We start from the raw sequence: 23,859 nt of genomic DNA on the forward strand, positions 1-23,859 counted from the left end.
GCCCCCTCGCGCTGTGCACGCGTCCGTGGCTGCGGCAGCGGCTGCGCGGTGCGGGAGCGGCCGGCGCAGCGCCTCCTCCCCGCTCCCCCCTCGTCCCTTCCCTTCCCTTCCGCGCGCGCTGCGGCTGGGGGCCGCTTCCCCTCCTCTTTCCCGTCTCCGACCCCGACCCTACCTGAGGCGGCGCTGGGCGGCGGCTCTGGCGGGGCCCGCTCGCTCCTCGCCCGCACCATGGCCGCGGAGCGCGGGGGCTGCTCCCTGGACGCGGTGCCGCTGCCGCCCGAGGTGCGCGAGAGCCTGGCGGAGCTGGAGCTGGAGCTGTCGGAAGGTGGGAGCGGGCGGCGCCCCGGCGGCGGTTGGCGCGGGGGCTGTGGCCGTTGGGGCGCCCGCGCGCGCGCGGCGGGAGCGGCCGTTGGGCTGCGTGGGGGAGGGGGGGGCAGCCGTTAGGGCGCGCGGCGATTCCCTCCCTCCCTCCCTCCCTCCCTCCTCCGGGGGCTCCGGAGGGAAGGGGCAGGAGTCGCCCCGCGCCCGGGTGCGTGCGTGGTCGCCCTCCGCCTCGGCAGGAAGCCCGCGGCGCGTTTCCGCTGTCCGCCCCGTGACATTTGGCTTCGGGAGGAGGCCGGGAGGGCCGGCTTCCCCGGGAAGTGGGAGTAGCGGCTGGCTGCGGGGGGAGAGGAGAGGAGGGGCCGCTCCGCTCCGCGCGGCGGCGGCTGGCGCCAGCGGTGTCCCTGGGCTGTGCGCGGGTGGCAGCGCGCCGCAGCCTCTTGCCCGAGCTCTCCCCGCGCCCGTCACCTTGCCGCTCTCCGGCGGCGGCGTTTGCGTTACACAGCGGTGCCTCTCGCTGCGCCGGAGCGCCGCTATCCCCCAGCTGCTTAGGGCGTTTCTCCTGTCCCCAAATCTACCTAAAGAGGTGGCGAGCGGCTTTAATACTGAGCTTGAAAGGCCCTGCGCCGTGTCCTCCCCCCCTTTAGCCTCTTCCTTGAATCCAGCTGCTTCTCCTCCGAGGTGTATTTCACCAAAGCAGTTGCCACGCTGTAGAATTCACAAAATACTTGTGGGCTCCTTAACTGCTTCCGAGAGGCGTTATTTCAGCGGATTGGTGTCCTCTGTTATCGGTCCYCAGTGCTGTGATTAAAAACGACGATCGAGGTGCTTTTAGAAGTATTTTAACTGGCGCTGAAATGTTTTTTCTGTTTAATCTGAAGTGCACTGAAATGTTTTCTGCTCTTCTAGAGCCAGAGGGCATTAAAGTGTCTTTTTAAATAGTTGTTTGAATACCAAAAGGAATGGGCAAAGTTGGGTCGCATTATAGTCTTGTGCTTGCTTGCTCTGGTCGATGTACCAGTTAGTATGCAGCTGTGGATCATCTGAAAATACCAAGATTTTAATGCATCTTTCTAGTAATAGCTAAAACTTTAAACTTCTAGCTACCGCTCTCTGAATAATTCTAAGTATTTTTATGCTTTCTTGTATCAAGTTTCTAATTATAGCCATTTTGRATTAAGCTTTTGTGTAGTATTATTACTGGCTCTTCAATCTTAATTTGGGAGACTGATCCAGAATAATAACTTGGACTAGAAAAACCTCTGTTGTGGAGGGAAGATTGTTACATTCCATGAGCTTCTCTAGTTAAAGAGCCTTTACTTGATCTGRCGTGATAAATACACAGTAGCAGGCTGAGGTTGCTGTTTGACAATACAGTTAAGCCCTTCTCTTGACTTACTGTCCCCAAAATGGGGGGGAGGGTGCCTTTCCCTCCGCTTCTAGTCTTGTCTTTGGCAGTAACGATGCTTGCGTGGCCTCACGGGAATTATACTACACTATAAGCCAGGAGGAATTTTCTTGGAAGGACTGGGTTTTCTGCACATGAGTTCCTTGCCTTGGCCCACCATGCAGACAGGTAGRTGTGGGCACTTGTTGCAGGAGAACAGGCAAAGGGGGGAGGAGGAGGCCAAGACAGCAGTTTCTGGGAACAGTTAATTATTACAGTTTCACTAGCTACATGGTCAACCTGCACCTTGAAATAGGACAGCTACAGTCGCTRTTGCCATGGTCCTGAGACATTTGGTCTGCTCCTCAAGTGTTGCAGTTTTCAGATCAGTACGTTCAGGTGGCCAAAACCCTAGTATACTAGCTGAAGTATGTAGTGGTTTAGGAAATGATTCACAGACCAGCTGTCCTTGCCTCAGGTGTGGACCCTTTCCTGCAGAGGCAGGGGAGAAGTATAGGATTAGTAGTTTTGAGTTTTCCAAGTTTAACCTGTTGCTGCATGTCTGTCAGAGTACTAGGAAGTAGTACCTGAAACATTTTATTGCTTATGCAAGAGGAGTTTGTATGACTTGTTTGAGTTGTAGGCAGTCACTGCCTGTGTGCTGTGACTATGCTTGGCAGAACAATTCTTTCTCATGTCTGTATTAGAGCGTACATCATGCAGGATAGTCTGGGATAGCCTTTTTTTTTTTTTTTTTTTCCCTCCTCCTTCCCTGTAGGAGTCTGCAATACGTTACGTCTGTGAAGCACCCAGAGTGATGGGGGTAAGCGTTTTAGCGTGGCGTATCTAATAATGGAAGTTTGTATTGCTGTTTAGATGCTGGCATGGCTATGTGGTTGGATAAAATGCTAATGCTTCATGTAATACTTCAGGTGCTAGTGTTCTGTGATCGGTTGACGTTTGTATATGCTTTTTTTAATGGAGCTCTCCATTAATATTCAGAACTTGCCTACTTGGATGGGAAGGAATAGTGAATTAAGATTAGATATCTGCATTTTAATTTATGTAAAGTGGATACAAATTGTGTATAGTACTCTTCTGTACTTTTAAAGAAGTAAATTGATACTTGCRGAGACTCGGTTATTTCACTCTTCAGGGTGGGGTGGTATCCTGTTCTCAGGGAGACTSTCTTGGTGCTCTGGAAGTCTTAGTGCTGTGACAATGCAGCAGGTATTTCTGGCATAGCAACTGGAAGTACTCTGTAGTGCTTTAACAGAGCTATCAACCTATAACAGAAGACCACTGTTAACTGCAACTTCCTGAAGCTCTCAGAAACCTTTTTATTGTATATACAGTGGTCTTCTGCAYCTTGTTTGTAGATGTTGCAGTGGACTCCTGTCTTGGCCAGGGCCAGGTTTTTTATTTATAGATTATTGCAAAAGCAGGCAGACTCGGGGGTGTTAAATAGGGAATTTCTCATGCTGAATATAAAATAAAGAAGGCTATGCCTGTAAGGGTGTTATAACATGAGAGAGAGTGCGAGGGAAGGAAAAGAGGAGAAGAAAAGACCAGGAATTGGAGATTAAGTCCCTTTCTACTGTGTTTTGTTTAAAGCCAGCAAGACAGAATTAGCTGTGCACTTTGTTAATTGTCATGTATGCTGTCTTGGGAATTATGTTCTCTTGATTAAATTATTTACATTTATACATAAGTCAGGAATATGAATATAAACTTCCTCCCATTTTGTCACAAGTTGTGGTAGTGAGATTTGGGAAATGTTTAATTGAGAAAAATGAAAACAGACAAAGCATGTGGGTGCTTCTTTGAGACACCTGAAAATCTGAAGTGTAGCACTGTTGCTCATAAGGACTTTAGACAAGAATGGCRCTTTTGCTAGGATCCTGATAACGTGCCCTGTGAGGAGCTTTCCCCAGGTTCTCCTCTGTCCATTGACAGCTACTTGTATTCTCCATGCCCTCGAAAAGCAATAGGTGAAAACCTAGAGTATTGCTATGTTGCATTGTTATATCAACATTGTATTTTTTTTTCTCTTGTATGTCTGTTACAGATGTGAAGACTGAAAGATCTGACCCAACCTTCTATTGGGGAGATCACGACAAAAAAAATTAAGCGATAGGCCACTAACTTATTGGTCTGCAGGCTGTGTGGAAGTTGTGTTAACCTTAAGACTGTACGATGCTGCAATAGAAAGATGGATACAGTGTTCTCTGTACAGCCTGGCAAGATCTTTTGTAAAAGCATGGAAGTGAAGACATGAAAGTGCAGTACTTCAGATTTTTATTAGTCAGTGGTTTTTTTTTTCTTTTGTGCTCTGAAAGAGAGCTACAGGTTATAAGAGTGTTTTTTAAATTTCATCTGCAGTGGAGATTTTGTAGGACAGATCTCAATGTGCTTTTTTTAAAGCCAGTATCAGTTTTATGTTAGTGTATCACATACGTGTGTTTTCACACAAATACATTGATACATTGATTTTCATTAATATATGATGATTTTGAAGAACAGGTCTCATTTAGACACAAATGCTACTTGTATAACTTATCCATTATTTAAAACCATGTTTTATTTGAAAGCTATGCCTCCGAACATCTTTCACCTGTTCTTTTGTGCAAAGGGCTCCTATTTTCTACCTTCATTCTTTTCAGAGCTTTCCCATTTTTTCCCCTGTAACTTTTTACATGGTACGTAGCCGCAATTTGCTGGCTTGTGTGACAAGACACATCTTTTGGGTGAGAGAAGCTTGTGAATCACCGGTTCTTTCTTCTGACAGAAATGCATCTTGACATTTTAAGAACTCTATGTGATTATCTATTTTCTGAAGAGCGCTAGGCAATACACTTCTGCCATTTGCTCACCTTCACTTCTACTCTTGTTCTAAGCCTAGGGGGTGAGGAATTGGAGCGTTTTGCTTCTTTCAGACCATCCGTGCAAGGAAATGTGACTTGTTCCTTCATAATCCAAAGACAATATGAACATGGAGTGGAAGTAGTCACAGATAAAACTGTAGTATGTGTCCATGTAGTGTCGAGGAAGACCCATCCCACTGAGGCAGTTTGAGGTTTTTGTCTTCTAGAGTTGTTAAAAGTGGTGCTTCCCTCAGCTGGCGGTTCAGGATCTTATATGATTATTTTGACTGTGGTGATTTCTGGACTTGAACTTTTATTTTTCCTGTTTGTTGTAGTACTTGTTGGTATGTGGCTCTTACGAGACCGGGCCATTTGGATGCATAACGTATGGTTAGCATCCAGTAAACATTGCATAAAAGCTGAGAGAAAAATGTGGGTTTGGAGACTTTCAGGTGGCTGTTTGACCAGTGTGAATGTTAACAACCCTTTCTGTTTGGTCTGTATTTCAGATCAACTCTACAAGTTAAGTATATGGAGTTGCTTTTTCTTCTTCTGTTTCTTAGGGATTTGTAGGTCAGACTTCTTCTGGAACTGAGTTGAAAATCCTGAAAATATTTTCCTACTTTAAAGAGGCTGAAGATCTTTTTCAGTCCAAATCAGTTCAGTTACTCCACTGATTGTCAGATGGGAAATTCTCTTCTTGATGCCTTCTGTCAAACAGGCTGTAGATAGAAATGGATCGCAGTGCAGTTTGCTGTCTTAATTACAACTTCATTTTCCTGTTTATTTGGGTTATTCTGTTTTCTATCCGTTAACACATCGCTCCAGAGTTTCTTTTATACCTGGTTAGGTATTAATGGAAAGCACGGCATTTTTAGTKTGCAGTTCAGATGGAAAGTCTGATGTGCAGGTTGCTCTGGTTCCTGATGAGATGTTTGTGTCTGGCTGGCCAAAAAGCTCACTTTTACATATTTTTGATCCAATTAAGTATTTCCCTTTTAAGAAAAAGTAAAAAAAAATGTGTTTGACAGCATAACTTAGTCATATTAATTTTTAGTACGTATAAATATTTCAGAAATAGATTAGCTTTTTGTCTGACTGTTCTGGCATCTTTTGAGATACTGCAGTTAGTATGGTGCRTGCATCTAAATGGAAAAGGATGTCAGCTACCAAGGGTTTTTTGAAAAACRTGAACATATTTGATGGCTAACTTTTTTGGCTATTCTTTGAATCTTACAAATACTTTCTGTAATRACTACCAGCTAGTAAGTATTAGCTCCTGCTAGCTGTCATGTCAGTTCTTAAAAATTTTGATTGCAGAATATTTTTCTGGGCAGAACACCTTTCTTACAAGACATAATCTTCCAAGACTGTTGGGGGTTTATTGGCAAACTTTTCTCCGGGCTGTGCTGAGTATTAAGCCCATTTATATCTTACACGTGTAGAGAAAAAAAGCGTTGCAGTGTCATAGCTGAAAAGTTTAACTTATAAATTTTGTTACACTAGCAATATTGATGTGCTATTAAAATATCGTACGTGAAATCAGGCAAGGGAGATGCRTATTTATTTTTACCTTGCTTCCTTGTGATAAAGCATGGTATTTGGGTATTTTCTGATTTTAAAGTGATAGCTTTCTGTTACAGGAGTCTGCAAAAAGTATGTCTAAGCTGCAGCTGTTTACCATTTCTGTGATCATTTTCAAACTTGGCGATGAATGTAATGTGAAGCTGTCAATGTGAAGAACTACTCGAACTGGAGAGAGGCATGTGCCTTGCAAGAGGACGGCAATTCGTGAAACTTGACCTGCAGCATCTCTGTTACTTAAGTTCTGGGCCTCTCCTACAGAAACTGTTAATTGTGGGATGGTAGTGGAGCTTGCCAAATGCCCAGTGGGACTGACTAAGTCTACAAAACTTGTTCTCACACGTCGCACCTTATGCAGGTCTCAAGAACTGATTGGCTAATGTGCTTACAAGCTATGTGGATCCCTTAGATCCTGTTTGTAACTGAAATAAGACACTATACAAAGGGAAGCAGGTTTCTTATTTGTTTTTTTTAATTTATTCATTTCCTTTTGCAGTTGTACCTCATGCTGATTCCCACTCGCGTCACGTTCATTTTCCACCAGTGTTATTCTGATCCCTCCCTCCCTTTTTTTTCATCCCATGTTCCAGAAGGCAGTTGAATAAGGTACCCATCTTAGCTGGGAGTATCTTTACATTTTTTATTTTTAGCTGTTTTCGATGAAAGCAGTCCTGTGAAGGGACTTTAAGCCTAGAAAAAGCATAAGGAAATTCTGTCTTATTTTGAAGTCTGTTGCCTCCAACTTATTTAGGAGTGAGGGGCTTTAGGGCTTACAAGGAAGGAGTAAAATACTCTCTTATCTTGAGCACTTCAAGAAAACAGAAAATGCACAACCAGGAGAGATGGCAACTCCAGATCATCAACCTTCTTTCTGGTCAAAGCAGGATTTCAGACTCAACTGGTTGGGTCCTTGAGGTTTTTATTTGTCTGTTGGATTTCTGCTATAGTTAGCCAATGTTTAAAGTGGAAGAATGTAAAATATTCTTTGTCTCTTTGAGAACCAATTCGCTATTGAATGGTTGACTGTAGTTGCTGGAGATTGAAGTTGAAGACTTAAGTGGCAGCTCATTGTGTTCCTGGGAAATATCTTAACCCGTTACTGGCCTGAATGGCAACAGTAATAACTGTAAAATGCTGGATAGATCTTCTTTAATGGAGCTGTACTCAATAGTGGGTGGTTTTGTTTTGTTTTGCCTCCTTTAGGTAAAGTCTGAGATTTGCAAAACAGTGTAGAATAGTCATCATGAAATATTTAGCTAAAACAAGGGCAGCATTTGTCAGATATTCCTTTAGAAGGCTTGTCATTCTTTCTTGTATTGCCTTGGCAAGGAAAGTTAAATTCTCTTGAGGAGCAGCAGTATGATGGCAGCTTCTATTTAAGAGAATTAAAGGAGAAGCATTTTCTTCCATGTGTTCCCATCCAGAAGTAAGCTTCCCTTAACATCATAAATGCATACATTTATGAAGTAAACAGAGCTTTATAAAATTAGCATTGAATACTGTCATCTATTCCATTTCCTTAACCCCTCTCACCCTGCAAACCTAACCCAAGCTCTGCCAGCTTTGACAGCCTAAGAGGATTTTTTAGTTTGCTAGTTAAATTGGTGTTTGTGAGAAGTTTTTCTTAAAGGAAGAAATTATTCTTCTAAAACTTTTTATTTGATTAATGAAGGGCTATAGATTTTTTTCTTTCTTTCTTTCTTTTCTTTGCCTGAATACAGAATGATACAGGTAACCAGCTTGGTCAGATTTTATACCACTGAGTCTTATGAGTTACAGATACGTCACCTGTTACTGGAAGAAAGATCTTTTTGCTATACTTATTTGCAAATATAAAAGCAAAACAGTTTGATCATCTCTTTCTCTCTGTTTACACACTGGGCATTTGGTTATAAAGAACCCACGTAATTTTCCTTGTAATAAGTATCAGCGTTTGGTGATTTCTTGTCACAAGGTTTGTATCTCTCGAGGAAGCATAAACTTGTTGCATTCTCCTCAAGTTTCCTGAAGTGAAGATTATAGACCCAAATTTGAGGTACTACCGTAGGATGTATCTGTATGGTTTTGCTGTGCTGATTAGTGGGTTATGCTGAAGGAAGCAGTTCTGTAATGCGGAATTCAGGGGACCAAGTTGAAATCTGTGGCTGAACAATTAAAACCTCCAAATCATCACGCTCTCCATCTACATTTCTCTCGCTATTTTATCATCGTCTTTGTTGTTTCCCACCATTCTTTCCCTAGCATTACTCAAAAGGACACAAAAATAGCTCTTGGTTGCAACTCTTCCCCAAAAGTCCTGTTGAAAAATGCGTTATGTTTGGCCTTCCTGCTGCCCGAGTACCAACATATTATCTCCTTGCCTCAGAAGTCAGCCAGCTAACTCTTGGGTAAGCATGCCCATATATTGACAAGCTTCCAGCTTGGGGGATGTCTTTTTTCATTGCCTGGATGCTAGCAGGTAGCCACCAGGTGGGTGCTGCTCTTCAACCGCAGGATTGAGGAGACAGGGCTTCAGGTGCTGGTGGACCGAAGGGCTTGCTGAGAGGATTACGTGATGTCTGCAAGAAGTGTTTTGGACAAGCTTGATTTTAATGGATTTTTGGTCAAACCTCTTGCTCTGTAATCTCTTTTCTATCAAACCTCCTTTGATCTTTTTTTGTTTGTTTTTGTTGTTGAAGGTCATGTGTCTTGTAGCAGGGATCTATGATAAGCTTAGGGACAAGACAGTGGAGGAAAGAAGGAAACTCTTAATCTTCCATGACATATTTTTACCTTCTGAGGTCAAGATGTTTCTATTCAATAGCAGGCACTTTTGGTCAAATATTCCTCCAGGACTCCAGCAAGAACCGACTGACAAACTCTGCCTCTTGTAGTGTGCCTAAATAGAAAAAAAACAGAAGTATACTAGTAGCTGGTGTCAAGCTAGCTTTTCACTATAATTCATTGTGGCTCAATTAAAAACAAATTTTTTCTATCTTTAACTTTCTCTTTTTCCCCACTTTTCTGGTTTCTTTCAGTTCTAGTTATCTTTATTTCTAGACTGGCTTTCAAAATAAACTGTTGAAGGTTGTGAGGTAATATTTCCCTATTTATCCTTAAAACAATATTCCACGCTCCTGCAAAACTGCAGGCTGATCACACACACACACACTCTTGAAACTTTGTATACATATATATTTACGTATATAGGGGAAGTATCAGTTTAGAAGCCAGCTCCTTCCTTCCCACCAGGAAAGAATATAATGCTGGGATTCTGCTGCTTCCTTTCTGTCCTATTATCCTTTGTTTGGTGGGTTTCTGATTAAATTTTGGGGCACCCTTCTGCTTCTGGGAGAAAACTCATTTTTTCCATTTCCCTTCTTTCGCACAAAGCGCTCTTAGTTTTTACAATGAGGATCTTGTGTTTGCCATGCTTTTCTGCTTTCTCGTTGCTGTGAAGGAAGCTGGAAGTTGTCTCTTTCTGTCCCCCAGCTCTGTTTTTGGGTGCTGTTTCACCAGACAGCTGAACTAAATAAGCAGCGATTGCCCCAAAGGGAAATTCCTGTGCCCCCAGCTCTTCTCTTGAGCTAGATCTGGTGTCTGTCTGCTGCGGTACAGTGGCAAAAAGTTAATGTGAGAGAAAGTGAGTATTTTTTAASTAGGTTAGTGAGCTGAACTGGCTTATCATTAATCAGAGGGGCTCCCAAGCTAGCGGGAACGGTTAGATTCAGGGGAGAAGGATGAAGGAGGACACCCATACTTTGTCACAGCCGCGTTCTCCTGACAGTTTCTGTACCCCCTGTGCCAGGGTGCTCTGCATCATCATGTATCTTTAGAGTTACGATCCCAATATAACGAAAAGAGGAAGGCTTCCAGCTCGCTGTTTGTGTCCTATGACAACTTCAGACCTTTTACCTTTGGCTTTGACCAGGCATCTTTTTGGCAGAAACAATCCGTACGCTTTAATATTGTACCGAGAGGAAGCTGAGGGTGAGGATGCTGCTGGCTTTTGTGACCGTCAAGATGGTTTTGCTTCCTGGTGTGAAGACCGAGTTCTGTTCCAGTCCCATGATACGAGATCTCTGAACTGTCTGGCATACTAAGGAGTAAGGAAAGTTAAGAAAGTGAAAGAAAAAGCATGTCAGAAATAGCGTGTCATTAAAACGCGCTGGGAGGCAGCGTTAGAAACACATTCAGAAAAAATATGTTTATTTACACTTAAGCCTATTTTTGTTTAAAAACTTTAATTTGCTTATAAAATTTTTTTTGCTTATACATTTTTTGTATTTGCTTATTAAATTAGCTTATTTGAAGAAGGCAAGTATTTACATTTGGGCACTCTTTACTAAATTTTTTTTCTGTGTTTATTTACTAGGCAGAAACACAAGGAAGCTTAAACTATGTAAAGCAGCTAGTTGAGAGTGCGGTATGTTGTGCGAGTTACAACGGCTGTATTTTGAGACTTCTGCAAGCTGCGGATTCTTTATCGCTTCTTTGTTTATAATGACCTTTGGGTTATACTTATGCGTAGTGAAATACATGGCCTTGAAAATTCTTAGAAATCAAAACTGATGAAGCCAGAGTTCCCTCTTAAGCAAGAGTTAGATGGCTTTTTTTTTCCCCTTGCTCTTGTGCAGCTGAATTCCCTGTTTGCTTCAATACAGTCTGCTTGACTTTTTATACTTTACTCAAAGGATACAAATGATGTAATGACTATTCTTGGCTGCTGTGGGTTTGTGTGTTGTTAACATTGTCAGGAGCAACTTTTAAATGCATTTGCTGGTTAAAAGTTTCTCTTCCTCGAGTGGTTTGGTAAACTGAAAAAAAGGTATTTCTGGGATGGTCAGCTCCTGAACCGTGGCTTGATACGCCAGTCTCGGCAATGGCTCAGGATTAAAGAGCTCATGCGTGCCCTTGTCCGTGTGCTCCCTTTTCAGCGATGCCGACCTTGTTTGTGAGGCTTTGCTATTCTTCTTGAATAATGCAGTAAACTGCTCTAACACAAAAGCGTTGCTATAATAATTGACTAATGTGACTGTGCGACAGATGAGGGGACGTGTTATAGGAATGGGTGTTTTCCATCAGGAAATACTTTCTAATTAAAGAATACCTTTTTAAAGAAGAAAGAAAAAACAGTGTGCTTGGAGCAAATGACAGCTACATTTCTAGACTTTTCACACTTGTGATGCCAGGGTTAGAGAGATCAAACTATTGCTTACATGAATACAAAGTGATTGCTTTCCTCAAAACTTGGGTTTTAGCGGATATGGACACTATTCTGTTTTGATTTTATTTTCATAGGGCATCAATATGTAATGTTATCAGTGCCTGAGATTCACTATTAAGCTATAGCAAATGACAATCTTCCCTTCCTAATGAAAGGTATTTTTCAGATGTTCTGCAGAATACTCGGATTCTGTTAATTAAACCAATAACTTTCATCGCTGAAATACTTTCAGCAGTAGAGCTGTTTGCAGGAGGCAAGGGCTGCTCCAAAGACTATATGAAGAAGAATGGCTACAAAAGGTACCTCTGTAGTCATCGCTGTTTCCTGGTCAGAGTGAAATTCTTCTGACCTTGCTTTTAACAGTGGAAACATAGTACAGCCTGCTCTCAAAAACTCCAAAAACTCTTGCCTCATTTTCCGCCAGGAAGAAAAAGGGAGCTGGAACCACGTGAAACAGGTGATAACCTGTATCTCATTACTGTAAATCAATAATCTGMCTCTGAGAACTGCTCGGCTAATAGTCGGGCAAGATTTTACCRAACATAGCCAGATCCTGAAAGATAGGGAGGGAGCTTTGTTTGTCATGCTTTTCCAGCATTAGTGACAAAAAAAAATTACTTGTGCACTTCCTGTATCAATTCTTATTTGGCAGATGGAATAATTGACCCGGGTCTGACAGAGGTCTAGGAGCGACGTTAGCATGATTCTCAGTTCTTGGGAGTTTCTGTTCCTCTTAAACTCTTGTTGTCTGTAGGGGGGTCTCATATTCTGTGTTGGTCTAATAGTCTAATAGTCTAATCTTACATTACCCTTAAGATTATACATAAAACTTTACATATTAATATTGCCGTGTACAAATCCTGATTACATATTACTTTTGCCCCGGCAAGTTGTATGGGTCTTAAAGTTTGGTAAGCCTATGTGTTGCTAAATCCTAGCAGGATAGGTGTGATGATAAAGGTAATTTACAGACTGGTTTGAGTTGAGGGAGCTGGAAGAACAGCATGCCTAGAGAGTAGTAGGGAATAAAGGAGGTCTCACACTTTTTAAATAGAAACTTTTATATAAATAAGACTTGACAAATTCAGTAATTGGCTGGCTACCAACACAAGTGCCGTAACGCTGATCCTTCTGTTCTGGTGGGACCAGTGTTGCCTGGAATGTGTGTCCATTCAGGTATGCGTCCAGAGGAGAATAAGTACAGCTTACTACTTATAATTTTAAATATGCAAAACTTGTGCACAGCTAATATCTAACAATTTGTTTCTATGATCACRCATGTTTTTTGTTCTATACCCGCTTGATTGCATCTTGGCATCTTCCAGCTGGTAAGCTCTTGCCTCAGGATTGCTTTTACTATTTATTTGAATGGTGCTTCTCACACTAGAGCTTTTCCTTTTGGGGCCATTTCGGTCACTGTGGTATTACACAAATAGGTAGACTTTTACTGATTGCATAGGCAATTGGAAAAAGCCTGTTCTTGGTTTTATGCAATGCAATAACTAGTCTGTCCAGTGTCTTCAGCGCTAGTGACAACTCACTAGCTTTTCAGAAGCTTTGCCTTTTTTAATGAATATTTGATAGTTGTGAGGCGAACTAAGATATTTTATGTTTAACTTTCATTTTTTGAGCAGTTTTCTGCAGTGCTTTAATCTTGCTTGCCACGTTGATAGGGTTTTAGAAGTTCAAGAAACTGAACTGCATCTTTTCTGGGCATTCATGCATATGCTAATTTAATGTTATTCTACATTAAAGTCCGCAATGATATTTTTTGAATAACAAAGATTATACATTGTAAACGAGGTAGATTGTATCCCTTATAATATAATTCAATGCCTGAAGCTCAATAGCTGCTTCTCTAGCATGTTGGTAATACCGCTATGTACAGCAGTGGAAAAGTGTGATAGCAGGATAAGCGCTTCTTAATGAGTGGGGGATATGAACAGCTGTGTTTTAACAAACTTTTGAAAGATACTTTCATTACAGAGAAACACTTCTGACAAGTATTGTGACCTATTCGTTTTCTTTCCTTGCTATTCTCCAGTGATTTTTTTTCATTATTGACTATTATTCACTGAGCCCATTAGGAGTTAYCATCATAAAATAATGGCGACACTGGCAAAGTCATAGCAAGAGGTGATCTTGCAGTGTTCAAACAAGCAATGTTTTGAAAATGCAAAATAAAGAGAGATTGAATTGGTAGGAGATACTTCACTGCGATGACTGAAATATGCTGTTGGATGGATGGACTCCTGCAGTATTGATATTATGAAGATTGTGTTAATTGCAGAATAGATTCTCAATGCCCTTGTATAAGGGAAGTCCTGAACTTCAAAACTTGAGACTTTATTTTTCAGTCGTGTTCGTTAGAGATTGTATTTGGTAGAATGACCCCATTAAAATTGTAATTATTGCTGTATAGAGACTGCTGCCTAGATTTGCGCTAGGAAGATAGCATTGCTGTTCACTGGAAAAAGACCGCTGTCGTGTATAATTAGCGGACGTATCTTTGGCAAAATGTTTCAGATTATTTTAAATGAAGGTGTTTCTGTAAGCATGACACTTTTCCACTGTGACCAGAAAAAAAAGATCGTGTTGATGCGATACCTTTTTGTAAAAATGTGATGGTAAAGTAGCAATTCTTCTGTAGCTTTACGCTTTTTTTAGACATTATTATTAGCAATGAAATAGTTTACATTTAATGGAAAGAAACTATAGGGTGTTTAATGCTGAATGCCAGTAGATTTTATTTTAAGATTAAGGAAACTTGTGTTAAAAAAAAAAAAAAAAAAAACTGTCTTATTAGGTTCCATATTAAGAATGTTACAAACTTCCAGTTCTTGCAGGAAGGGATTTTTTTGGTAGCTTTTGTAGTGAATTTTATTTTTGACTACAATAAACAAAATAATCCTAGGACCCTAAGGAAAACCTGCATGAAAAATATGGGCTTTAAAAGTACTTTTTTTTTTTTTTTTTTCCTAGCTACAGTGACTTGTACAGTTTTTCAGGAATGGTGCTGATGGCTAACATGAATACTCAGAATATTTTGCTTTCGGTCTTAATTTTTCTAAGATGAAGACTAAAACAATGTTGCTTCAAAGAGTATGGGATGGGGGAGAACAGGGAACCTTGGCAACTGTGAAAGCTTAAGGCTTTCTAAACTTAAACTATCTTACATAAATTAGGAAGTAAAAATCACCTTCTAAATTTGAGAAAATCATTTTAGCCGTTGAAAAAACACTTAAGTGGCTAATAGGAATGTAAGAGGCTTTGAAATTGTTATCCACTTGTGTCAGCTTTTGAGTGTTTTAAACGCGTGGTTTCTGGATTATGTGAGATATACTGGAAGAGCTGAGAAGTAAGATAATTATGGGAAACTCCGATCCCTTAGTGCCTGAGAGAAGCTAAAAAGGGAGCTTCTCTTTTCCCACAGACCAAGATACATGCAAAGAAAAAACTGGCACATGTAAAATCAGAAAAGTTTGAGAATATTGATAAAATTAAAAGTGTAGAATTTGGGTTGAAATGGAGCTGTTAATGGTATAACAAGATAATTTTCTTGAGAAATAAGTTGCTTTTCCAAAAGAGAAATCTCGTACAAACACATGTATGAAAATTGTGTTGGGCTAATTTTGTAGACTTATTTGAAGATGTCAAAGTAATGGATAGTAGGGAAATCAATGCAACTCAGGCCCTCTCAAGTATGTCCTACTGGGCTTCTGAACAGGCAAAATATTGCAGGAGTTAAAAGCAAAATCTTCTCATGAATTAGTAAAAGTCATGGTAAATGGCTGGGTAGCAGCTTTATTGGAATTTTTTCCTCATATTAGTGAAGACTGGGGAACTTCTGAGAAACCTAATCAAGCTAAATGAATGAGCAAAGCAGATGAAACTTAACATTTGCACAGGAGATATCAAGGGCTTCTGTGTATTGGATTGAATGGTATCTAAATTGATTTAAAATTCCTTAGCTGTTTATAAAATGCAGTAAGGTTATTAAAGTGATCATCAATCAAAATGAAGGGACTAATTATAGCATTCTGAAATCCTTAGCACTAGGGGTATCTGTAATTTTTTATATTAGCTGTGTAGGGACTTCTGTGTTCTAGTCTATAATAATATCCATCCCTGAAGCACTGGTCCCTTGTGAACAATAATGACTTTGTCTTACGGATGTTTAAACCAATTCATCGAACAATTTAAACGTGATTTGTGGTGTCAATCTAAAAATGCCAGTGCATTTCATTCCTTATCTCAAAATCTTGAAAGTTAGTGGTCCTCCTCAGTAGAATTGCAGGAGTCACCATCATAAAAGTGTTTTTTACATAGTGACTGTTGCACTGAACACCCTCCCCCAAGAATTTCATGGCTTTCAGACAGAAGAGTTCGTTTTTGACATTTGTGCTGTTATATGACTGTGCCAGAGTCCTTTTTGGTGAGAAGCAAATCTAAATATTGATTGCATAGCTTTTGTGCTGCTTTCCTGAAAATGCAGTGTTCAGACGTCAGGGGCAAAAAAAATCTTTTTCGTAAGACAGTTTTGGCTTTGTTCTGAAATTTACAGATTTGCTAATCTGGGTCTAGACTTGTGTTTAACAGCAGTATGTTAAACAAACCACCTAATCTGCCTGGCTGAGAAAATGCTTCTATTTTGTGCAGAGCACTTCTGTAACGCAGCATTTGGAAGGGTAATGTCTGTGGTGCCTTGAGTTTGCCAAGGTTTTCGGAGGTAAGTCTCAATCTGTTGCTTCAGACTAGGGCTACTTCACTAATGAATTCCCACACCGGAACTTTTTATGTTCCAGTTCTTAATTTTAAGTGCAAGAGCCTGAATAAAAAAAATAAGACTCATCTGTAGACAGCTTTATTCTGCAGGCATCTGGAAACTGTTTAAATGCAACTTAGACACGGTGAAAATAGATCTAGGTGGTTTCTTTGGAGATCCTGCCTTCAGTGCAAGCAGTGACATCTCATTTTTTTTAATCATTGTGTAGTCCTGCTTTTTGTACTGCCTCCAGTCCCAGGCATTCAGCAGCTGCTGTTTCAGCTTCATCAGATTGTGAAGACATGGGAGGTGCTGCCTGGAGGTCTTAATGAGAGCCTGGAGATTAATCCACGCTTGGAGACTAATCCAAATTTAGGATAAGGTGCTTTTTTTTTTTTTTTTTTTTTCCCATACTGTAACATATCTGAATAAGACTATTCTGAGTATAAATGAATTCAGATCTTCTATTTTAGGAGGAAAAACTTTGATCACGAGACGCCAGCCTAGCGTCTCCTTCACAACTACTGCAGTTCTGTACCCCAACTGTGACCTTCCTGTTCCTGCATTCTCTTCCTGCCTCTTTCTGAAGCCTGTCCCATCTTGGCAAAACAATTAAAAAACTATTCAATATTCTGCTCACTGAACAATGTCTCTTCAGTGCACTGGATGAGTCAGATGGCTTGTTGAAAAATAAATGTGATCATGTAGATTGTCTGAGTGCTTGCACGCAAGGGACTGCATTGGATGGAATGGACGGGCTTAAGTCTGACATTTTCGAACTCTGATATTTGCCTTTGTAGCTTTAATGTTTGTCCAGATTTGGGTTTTGTGCAACCAGACTTTGGGCTCGGATTTCTAGAGGAGACGGTACTAGGCTTCACTCTTATGGCATCAAATATGTGAACCTTTATATATCCTTTCAAAGGGATTGCTTGCAATCTCATTTTAATAAAGCGATTTTAAGTGATTAAGTGATGAGAAATCACTTACTAGTGATAGCTTCTAAGGAGGTGTTGTGAAAGCTGGTGGTAGTAGGAGAGCTTGAAAAACCATAAATGTCTGCTCTTGAGCTGAAGACTTTTCACTTGTATTTCATCGGTGGCTAGGGCAAAATAGTCTATCGCTGCTTGATATTTCCTCTTTTACTCTGGGCCAAGGGATGTTGTGCTACATGCTGACTGTGGGACTCAACAGACCTTTCCATGAGCCAATTCCAATCACTAATTTACAAGAAGACTAATTCTCCCTGCCCGTCCCATTTTTGTTCTTCATTTGTTTCTGCAGGGCTGATAAGCTCAGTCAGGTTGCGGAGGGGTCGGAGTGCTGGAGCCGCTGCGGAGTTGGGGCAGAGCCGTTGTCCGGGGCGCACTGGAGGGGAGCAGGCCCGCCTCTTCCAGCTGCAATCCTGCACCGCGCAGCCGCACCCTTCGCCTCCTTGCCAGAGCGAAAAATAGTTGTGCTGCCGCACCCCTCCTCGGCCTCCCTCTTAATGAACTGAAACAATCTTCAGCGCATTTAAATGTCCTTTCAACAACACATGCAGTAATAACAACAGTACCAAATGTGCCTACCACGTTTGGCTTAACTGGTGGGTAAAGCAGCATGGTATGGACATGGGCAAGATGCAAAGGAAGATGGAGAAAGCCCACGTGAAAAAAATAAGGAAAATCTCTTGAATGAGTTATCTGGCTTCAGCACTCGTGATTGTTCTAGTACAATTACATTTTATGTGCGTTTTATTAATATTTCTGTGGGGGGGGGATCTCAAAATTGAAAAAGAGTGCGGGTAATGAAAATGAGGATCCAGTTACCCTTAGGGACTGAGAAGATGTAACAGCTTGSTGGTGCCAAAAAAAGCTATGTCAGTTCATTAACTGAACAGAAAACCTATCTGCCACAAAGTGAATAGTTCTGGTTTTTTGTTAACTTGCCAGGTTAGTCATTTAATTCAGCATACCTTGTAATCACACACGTTCTAAGGCTGACATATAGAAAGATGCAGTGCCTGGGAAACGTAAGTAGGGCTAGTGGTTCTTTGAGCAGCAATACTTATTCAATTGACCTCTGTGTTGTGTTGACATACTTGGAGAAATTCATCTGTTTCCTTTAGATCCTACTTCCTTAGTATCCTTTGGTCTTGGCTCAGGATCTTTCCTATTTGTTACGCCCTTTCTTTTCTGTTAAGTACATGCTGCCTTTTAGGATTTTCTCCTGCCTATTGCTGCTGCTGAGACTGCAAATGTATATTGAGAGAAAGTCTATGATCTTTTATTTGAGATACAGTTTTGTACTCCATATACTGCAGCCACTCTCCCACTGTGATCAACAGTGGATGACTGCTCTCTCCTTTCTGACCTGAAGCCAGACTTTGTCCATATGAGGACTGTATTGGTGGCTTCTGTGAGAAGAAAATATTGTGGTTAGGAAAAACAAGCTCTGACAATACAGTGAATTGTCTAAGTAGTCATCGTTCTCACTGACCCGATTTGGAGAGAATTATTTTCCCAGACTCAGGAAAGTAATATATTGGCCACCAAGAAACCAGAGGCTTACTTTGGCAGATTATAATGACTAGGGCGATTCTATTTTGCATAACTGGAGGCGGGTGAAAATTAAAGGTATGAACACTGCAAGAACAGGTGAGGAACTATCCTCTATAGTTAAAAATGTTGTCGTTCCCAGGTTCTGAGCACAGAAACATTAAAGAGTCTTTTGAAAGTTAGATAAGATTCAATTGGATGGCTTTTTTTTTTTCTTTTTTTTTTCCCAATTCACAGGACAACGTGTGCCTGTGGAGAGATCTTCAGTCACTCAAAGAAAACATACAATAATTAAAGGGGTGACTTTTGTTTTAAGGTCTGTTTTTGATGCCTACCAAAAGTAACTATAAAGATGCATGACATAGAAATCAATGTCAACTTATGTAAATTAGAAACTTGGAGCTAAAGGTCAGAATAAAAATATCTATGACACACTGAGACTGAAAGAAGAATATATCAAGAAAAAAGAAGCCTGAGAAATACTGGATTGTAACCATATGGAAATTGTAGAGTTCTCAGTTTGGGAAAGGCTAAAGTACTTGATGAAATTCCCTGTTAGGGATAGGGAAGGGGTAGAAGATGCTATATGCCTTTTTTTAGCAGTAATTGAGAATGTTAAGCCTTGTCTACTAGAGAGAGACCATTTTAAATCAGCAGCCGAGGGCACCATGTATTCAAAAGTTCTTGATAAAGGGGAAAAAGAAGGCCAGTGGAGATTTCTGAACTGCTGATGTCCAATATCTCAAAGGAGGTTATCCAGGAGATGGAGTCAAGCTCTTCATAGTGGTGCATGGAGGGAGGATGAGGGGCAATGGACTTAAACTGAAACAAGAGAGGATCTGGCTGGGTGTAAGGAGAAACCTTTTCACCACGAGGGCAATCAAGTGTTGGAGCAGGTTGCCCAGAGAGACTGTGCAGCATCCATCCTCAGAGTTTTTCAAGTGCTGACGGGTTAAAGCCCTGAGCAACCCATTCCGACCTCTTAGTTGACCCTGCTTGTAGCAGGAGGTTGGACCAGAGACCTCCTGAGGTCCCTTCTAACATGAATTACTCTATAATCGTGTGTTAATTTTTCAGTAGAGCCGGAAGAGAGGAACTACTTCAGGAAGGCATAGCTTGTGCAAGGCAGGAAAAAGGCTTAAGAAGTCAAGGAATCCTCCACAGCTTTAAGAGAACCATTAAATGGATGACTCGGAGGGAATTCAGATGCACTGAATAACACAGGCATCTTTCGGATAAGAGATGGGCATATCCTAGGACAGGATGAGGAGTCTGTGAATAGGAAACACTTGTGAATCTGTCTTGTTCATATGGACCTAGTAATAAATAGCTGCCATGGGGGCAAGAGGAGATAGTGAGGGAGTAGGGGTGGGAGATGCGAGGACCTGAATGCCCTGCGGGAGAACTTTGACAGTTTTCTTGGTCTTCGGCTACAGCAAGTTTGTGAACCACTGGCCAAGGCAGCTGATGTTCTCACTGAATACATCAGCAGAACTCCTCTAAAAGATTGTAACAGCTCTCTAACGGTGTGTGCACATCTGCTATTGGGAAGCTGTTTGCTTCTGCTGCCTGCAACCCGGAAAGATGGAGACGATGCGGAGAAATAGGAGAATACGTTAAGGATTTAGGCTTGCAAGTTCTGCTTTGACTGACTTCATTCAGAAGGAAGCTAGATAGTGCCTCCGTGGAAAGCAAAGGTGATGAGGCCTACAAAGCTGTCACAGCAGGGAACAGTAAGAGGCAGCGTCTGGAAACATAACCTCACATGAGAAGTAAGCACCTGTTTTTAGTGACAAGAAATACTGCAACACCTTTTCTGCTATTAGAATACTTGAAATCAAGGTGAGATGTATTCCTAATGATACTGTTGTTCAAACACAACTTTTGAACTTGCCGTTAAAGCCCACTGCAGTTTAAAGGCCTGCATTAGGAAGAGTATCAACTAGATAAACCTTCTCTACAGTGTTGACCAATACTGAGGACCTAGCTCAGGGATTATGTCTTTCTGTCAATAATAAACTTAATGTATCTGATCCTGCTTTATAAAAACTAGTTTTTAAGGAATGTTGCATGAGATGGGGAGGAGCCATTATGGCTTAGGAATGTATTTTTTCTAAAAGCTGAATCCGTCATTTTTGGGGAAGTCTTACAAAGCTCAATACAAGTTATTTTTGTTAATCCGTTGAACATCGAGGTGTAAAAACAGGTCACTAGTCATAATTCCCATTCTGAAAAATGCTGTGTTTGTGCAAATTCTTAACTCTTGAGTAGCAACTACAAAACTGTACCAGACTATTGCAGAATGTCTTTTTGCTAAATTAAATCACTTCGAACTTCAGGGTTTTTTTCCTGTTCCAGATCAGTCTTTTAGCTGACATTTGTATTCCAACCAAGTGAAGATTTTGAGCTGCTAATTGGAGCAGTTATGTAAAATAAGTGACTATTTAGAAAAAATGCTGCTGTAATTCTTGATGGCAGTCGCTTACATGTATCAAGGATTTAGTGGAGTGCGAATGGAACAGCAAAAGAAGAAACTGCTCCCTGTGCTTAAGCAGACTATAATTGGTAAGCAAAGATGCCATGCCCGTTTATTCTCCTTTTTTTTTCCACTTTGACTTCCTGGTTGAGTTGCCAATATCCTCTTCATGCTTCCTATGTTATCTTTATTTTCACGATTCAACACGCTCTTCCAGCAGCGTATCTGCTAAACGGGGATGGGATGCCACTGAACGCTTCCTTCCTAGTAATGGAACGGAGCTTCATTCAAACAAAAACCCCGGGAAATTGTGTTTGAAATCAGACTTTGCACACCGTGTGAATAACAAATGGTTGTTTGCCAGGTAGCCAAGCAGTTGGTCAGGTCCATCTGCCTAAAATCTCAGTGTTTTTTGCCTTGTAATTTAAGTCCATGAGTTAATAGATTTGAATTATAAGAGAAAGGTAATACCTTTCTATTTTAATACATGCAAAGGCTGAGCTATAGATGTTAAACTAAATAATGCTATCGGATTGATTAAAAGCAAATCAGTAATTTGCTGGAATAAAAGACATGAAATTGGCTGACCCGATCTTCGTATTACATTTATAAAATTATCAAGTAAGCATTCAGTTTTGATCAGGCTTAAATTCAAAGAAGTAGGTCTTTGCTCAATAATTAAGGTCAGTTTAGAAGCTAATCCCATGGCAATGCTCCTAAATGTACTGGGGGAAAAAAAGTATAAACCCTGATTGGGCCAATTTATTCTGACATAAGTCCAAAATGCTATTGAGTGGAGGAGCCCTGACGCCTTGTGCTGGCACTAGTATTCATTTAGCCGTGGTATTTATTCTAAGCTTTTGTCTCAAGTTTTGAATACCCAGTTTACCATAGAGAAGAATCTTAGAGAGTGCCATCAATTTGACAGCAGACAACTTCTGGTTATGTTAGGAGCGTTTAATAAATGCAGCAAGATTATATCTCTCCTACCTAATTGATAGTGGCACTCGTTGGAAAGCAGATTTATTGCCCTAGTGGTGCTCCCGGATCCTCTTCTACAGGATTACTTTGAACTTCTGCATCACTGTCACGTTGATAAATGAGGGCGCTTGTACTGTAGAGGAGCATCTCGGCCACGTTGCAGCCTTTGGGTTATGCATATCACTCTTTAGGTGAAACTGTGGAAACAGGTCTTGTTTTGTTTTGTTCCTGTTTTTTTTTTTCCCCCCACTTTTCCTCCCTAACACACGTCTTTCTGTAGTAGCCAATTTAAAGAAGTTTGTTTGCATTCAATATTTCATGTAATAAAACGAATGCATTGCATTACTTCTAACAAAACTTATTTGATAGAAAATATTCCTGGTTAGCCACTGCCTCAGCAATAAAATGGTAGCGGTGTGTAAAGTTCAACACAAAGCAGGGCGATAGTTGTGTGTTTAAGATCTGAATGCTACAAACACTGAATTTGGCTTTTTGTTTTTGATTCTTTCTAACAAGGTCAGTGAGGAAAAAAGTACAATTGGAGTTGGCAGTGGCCACAAGTTTTGTCCTTGCTGCTGTAAGGAGCCATGCAACACAACTTTTCATCAGAAAGAATACATTTGTAGTATTTTTTTTTCCAAGAATGATTTGTCAAGTTAAGGATATGAAGACATTTAGGAAAAAACAAACAAAAAAAACAAACAAAAAAACCCCAGCATCTTCCTGTGGAGGAAATAATTTCCCTAGTATCAGTAGCAAACTGCTGGCTTCTGTTTGGGCATTAAGTGGGGATGGATAAGCAAAACGGACAGCTGGCAGGGAGGAGTGCAATAAAAGAAGACATCCAACACATCCTTAACCAGCACTGATAGGAGCCTGGGGTGGGGTGGAACATGCTTGATGCTTGATAAGACCCTCCTAAGCAGAAAGTCTGAGCGAGATGATCAGTTTAATTTTTCTTAGTCCTGGCAGATGTTGGCTTCGAGCATATATGGCGCATCCTGCGTGACGAACTGGACCGGCAAGGAACTGCTCCTGTGTTTACAAGTAACTGAGATAGGCTTCCACAAGCCACGTTCTTGCACTTTTCTGGTCACTGAAAAATCAGTCAGGAAAGATACTTTGTGTGTGCTGGTCATATATAGGTGCCTAACCTCAACTGCATATTTCATTTCTGTTCAAAACAGTACTTACTAATGTAAATAAGTTTACCCATCATGGGAACCTCTAGTGGGGCTTCCAGAGCTTTTAAGCGCTGAAGCATTCTGGCTGTTATAGGGATGGATGTTTTTTCTGCTATGGGAGGCGTGCGTGTGTACCAGCTGATTTGCACTGTGAATAATTCAGCTGGTTTCTCTTTTCAGTTTTTCAGTGTCGTTTATCGTTTTTGTAGTTCATCCAAAACCCTGTGAATGATTTCCTCAGTGTTTTTGCAATCACGTCAGCTGATTTTTAACTAGATACAATATTAAGTCTTTTTAGCTAGGTCTGATTTCCTGGGAAAATGATATTGTATTACATTATTCTGTAGCTTTACCATGGACACTGATGAAGATTGACTTTTTTAAAAATAAATACTACTTTTTTTAAAAAATCTGAAATCTTGACTACATTCAGAGTAAAATTTATTAATGCACAGTAGCCAGTTTCCCCCTCTGCCCCCCCGTAACTATTTCAAGATCAACTTTAACTCCCTTTGACCTTGTTCTAAAAATAAGGTTGGGCTTTGCATGTG

At 40.8% G+C, this 23,859-nt stretch overlaps 1 protein-coding gene and 1 long non-coding RNA gene across 6 annotated transcripts in view; one reads left to right on the plus strand and one right to left on the minus strand.

The window, feature by feature from the left end:
- Positions 1-258, minus strand: part of LOC112975113 — a 9,475-nt gene extending 9,217 nt beyond the window's left edge. The window contains exon 1 of the long non-coding RNA XR_003256486.1: positions 173-258. This is a non-coding gene — a long non-coding RNA (uncharacterized LOC112975113). The remainder of the gene's footprint in view (positions 1-172) is intronic.
- The window catches only part of DIP2A (disco interacting protein 2 homolog A), a 128,364-nt gene continuing 104,531 nt past the window's right edge, over positions 27-23,859 (plus strand). For all 5 annotated transcript variants that reach the window (XR_003256484.1, XM_026084811.1, XM_026084812.1 and 2 more), the window contains exon 1: positions 27-325. Coding sequence is in view for 4 of the 5 variants with exons in the window: in XM_026084811.1 (XP_025940596.1) it covers positions 229-325 (97 nt within the window). In the remaining variant the exon portion in view is untranslated. The remainder of the gene's footprint in view (positions 326-23,859) is intronic.

Source organism: Apteryx rowi, unplaced genomic scaffold (genome assembly GCF_003343035.1).
Source record: "Apteryx rowi isolate R43461 unplaced genomic scaffold, aptRow1 scaffold_650, whole genome shotgun sequence".
Taxonomy (NCBI): domain Eukaryota; kingdom Metazoa; phylum Chordata; class Aves; order Apterygiformes; family Apterygidae; genus Apteryx; species Apteryx rowi.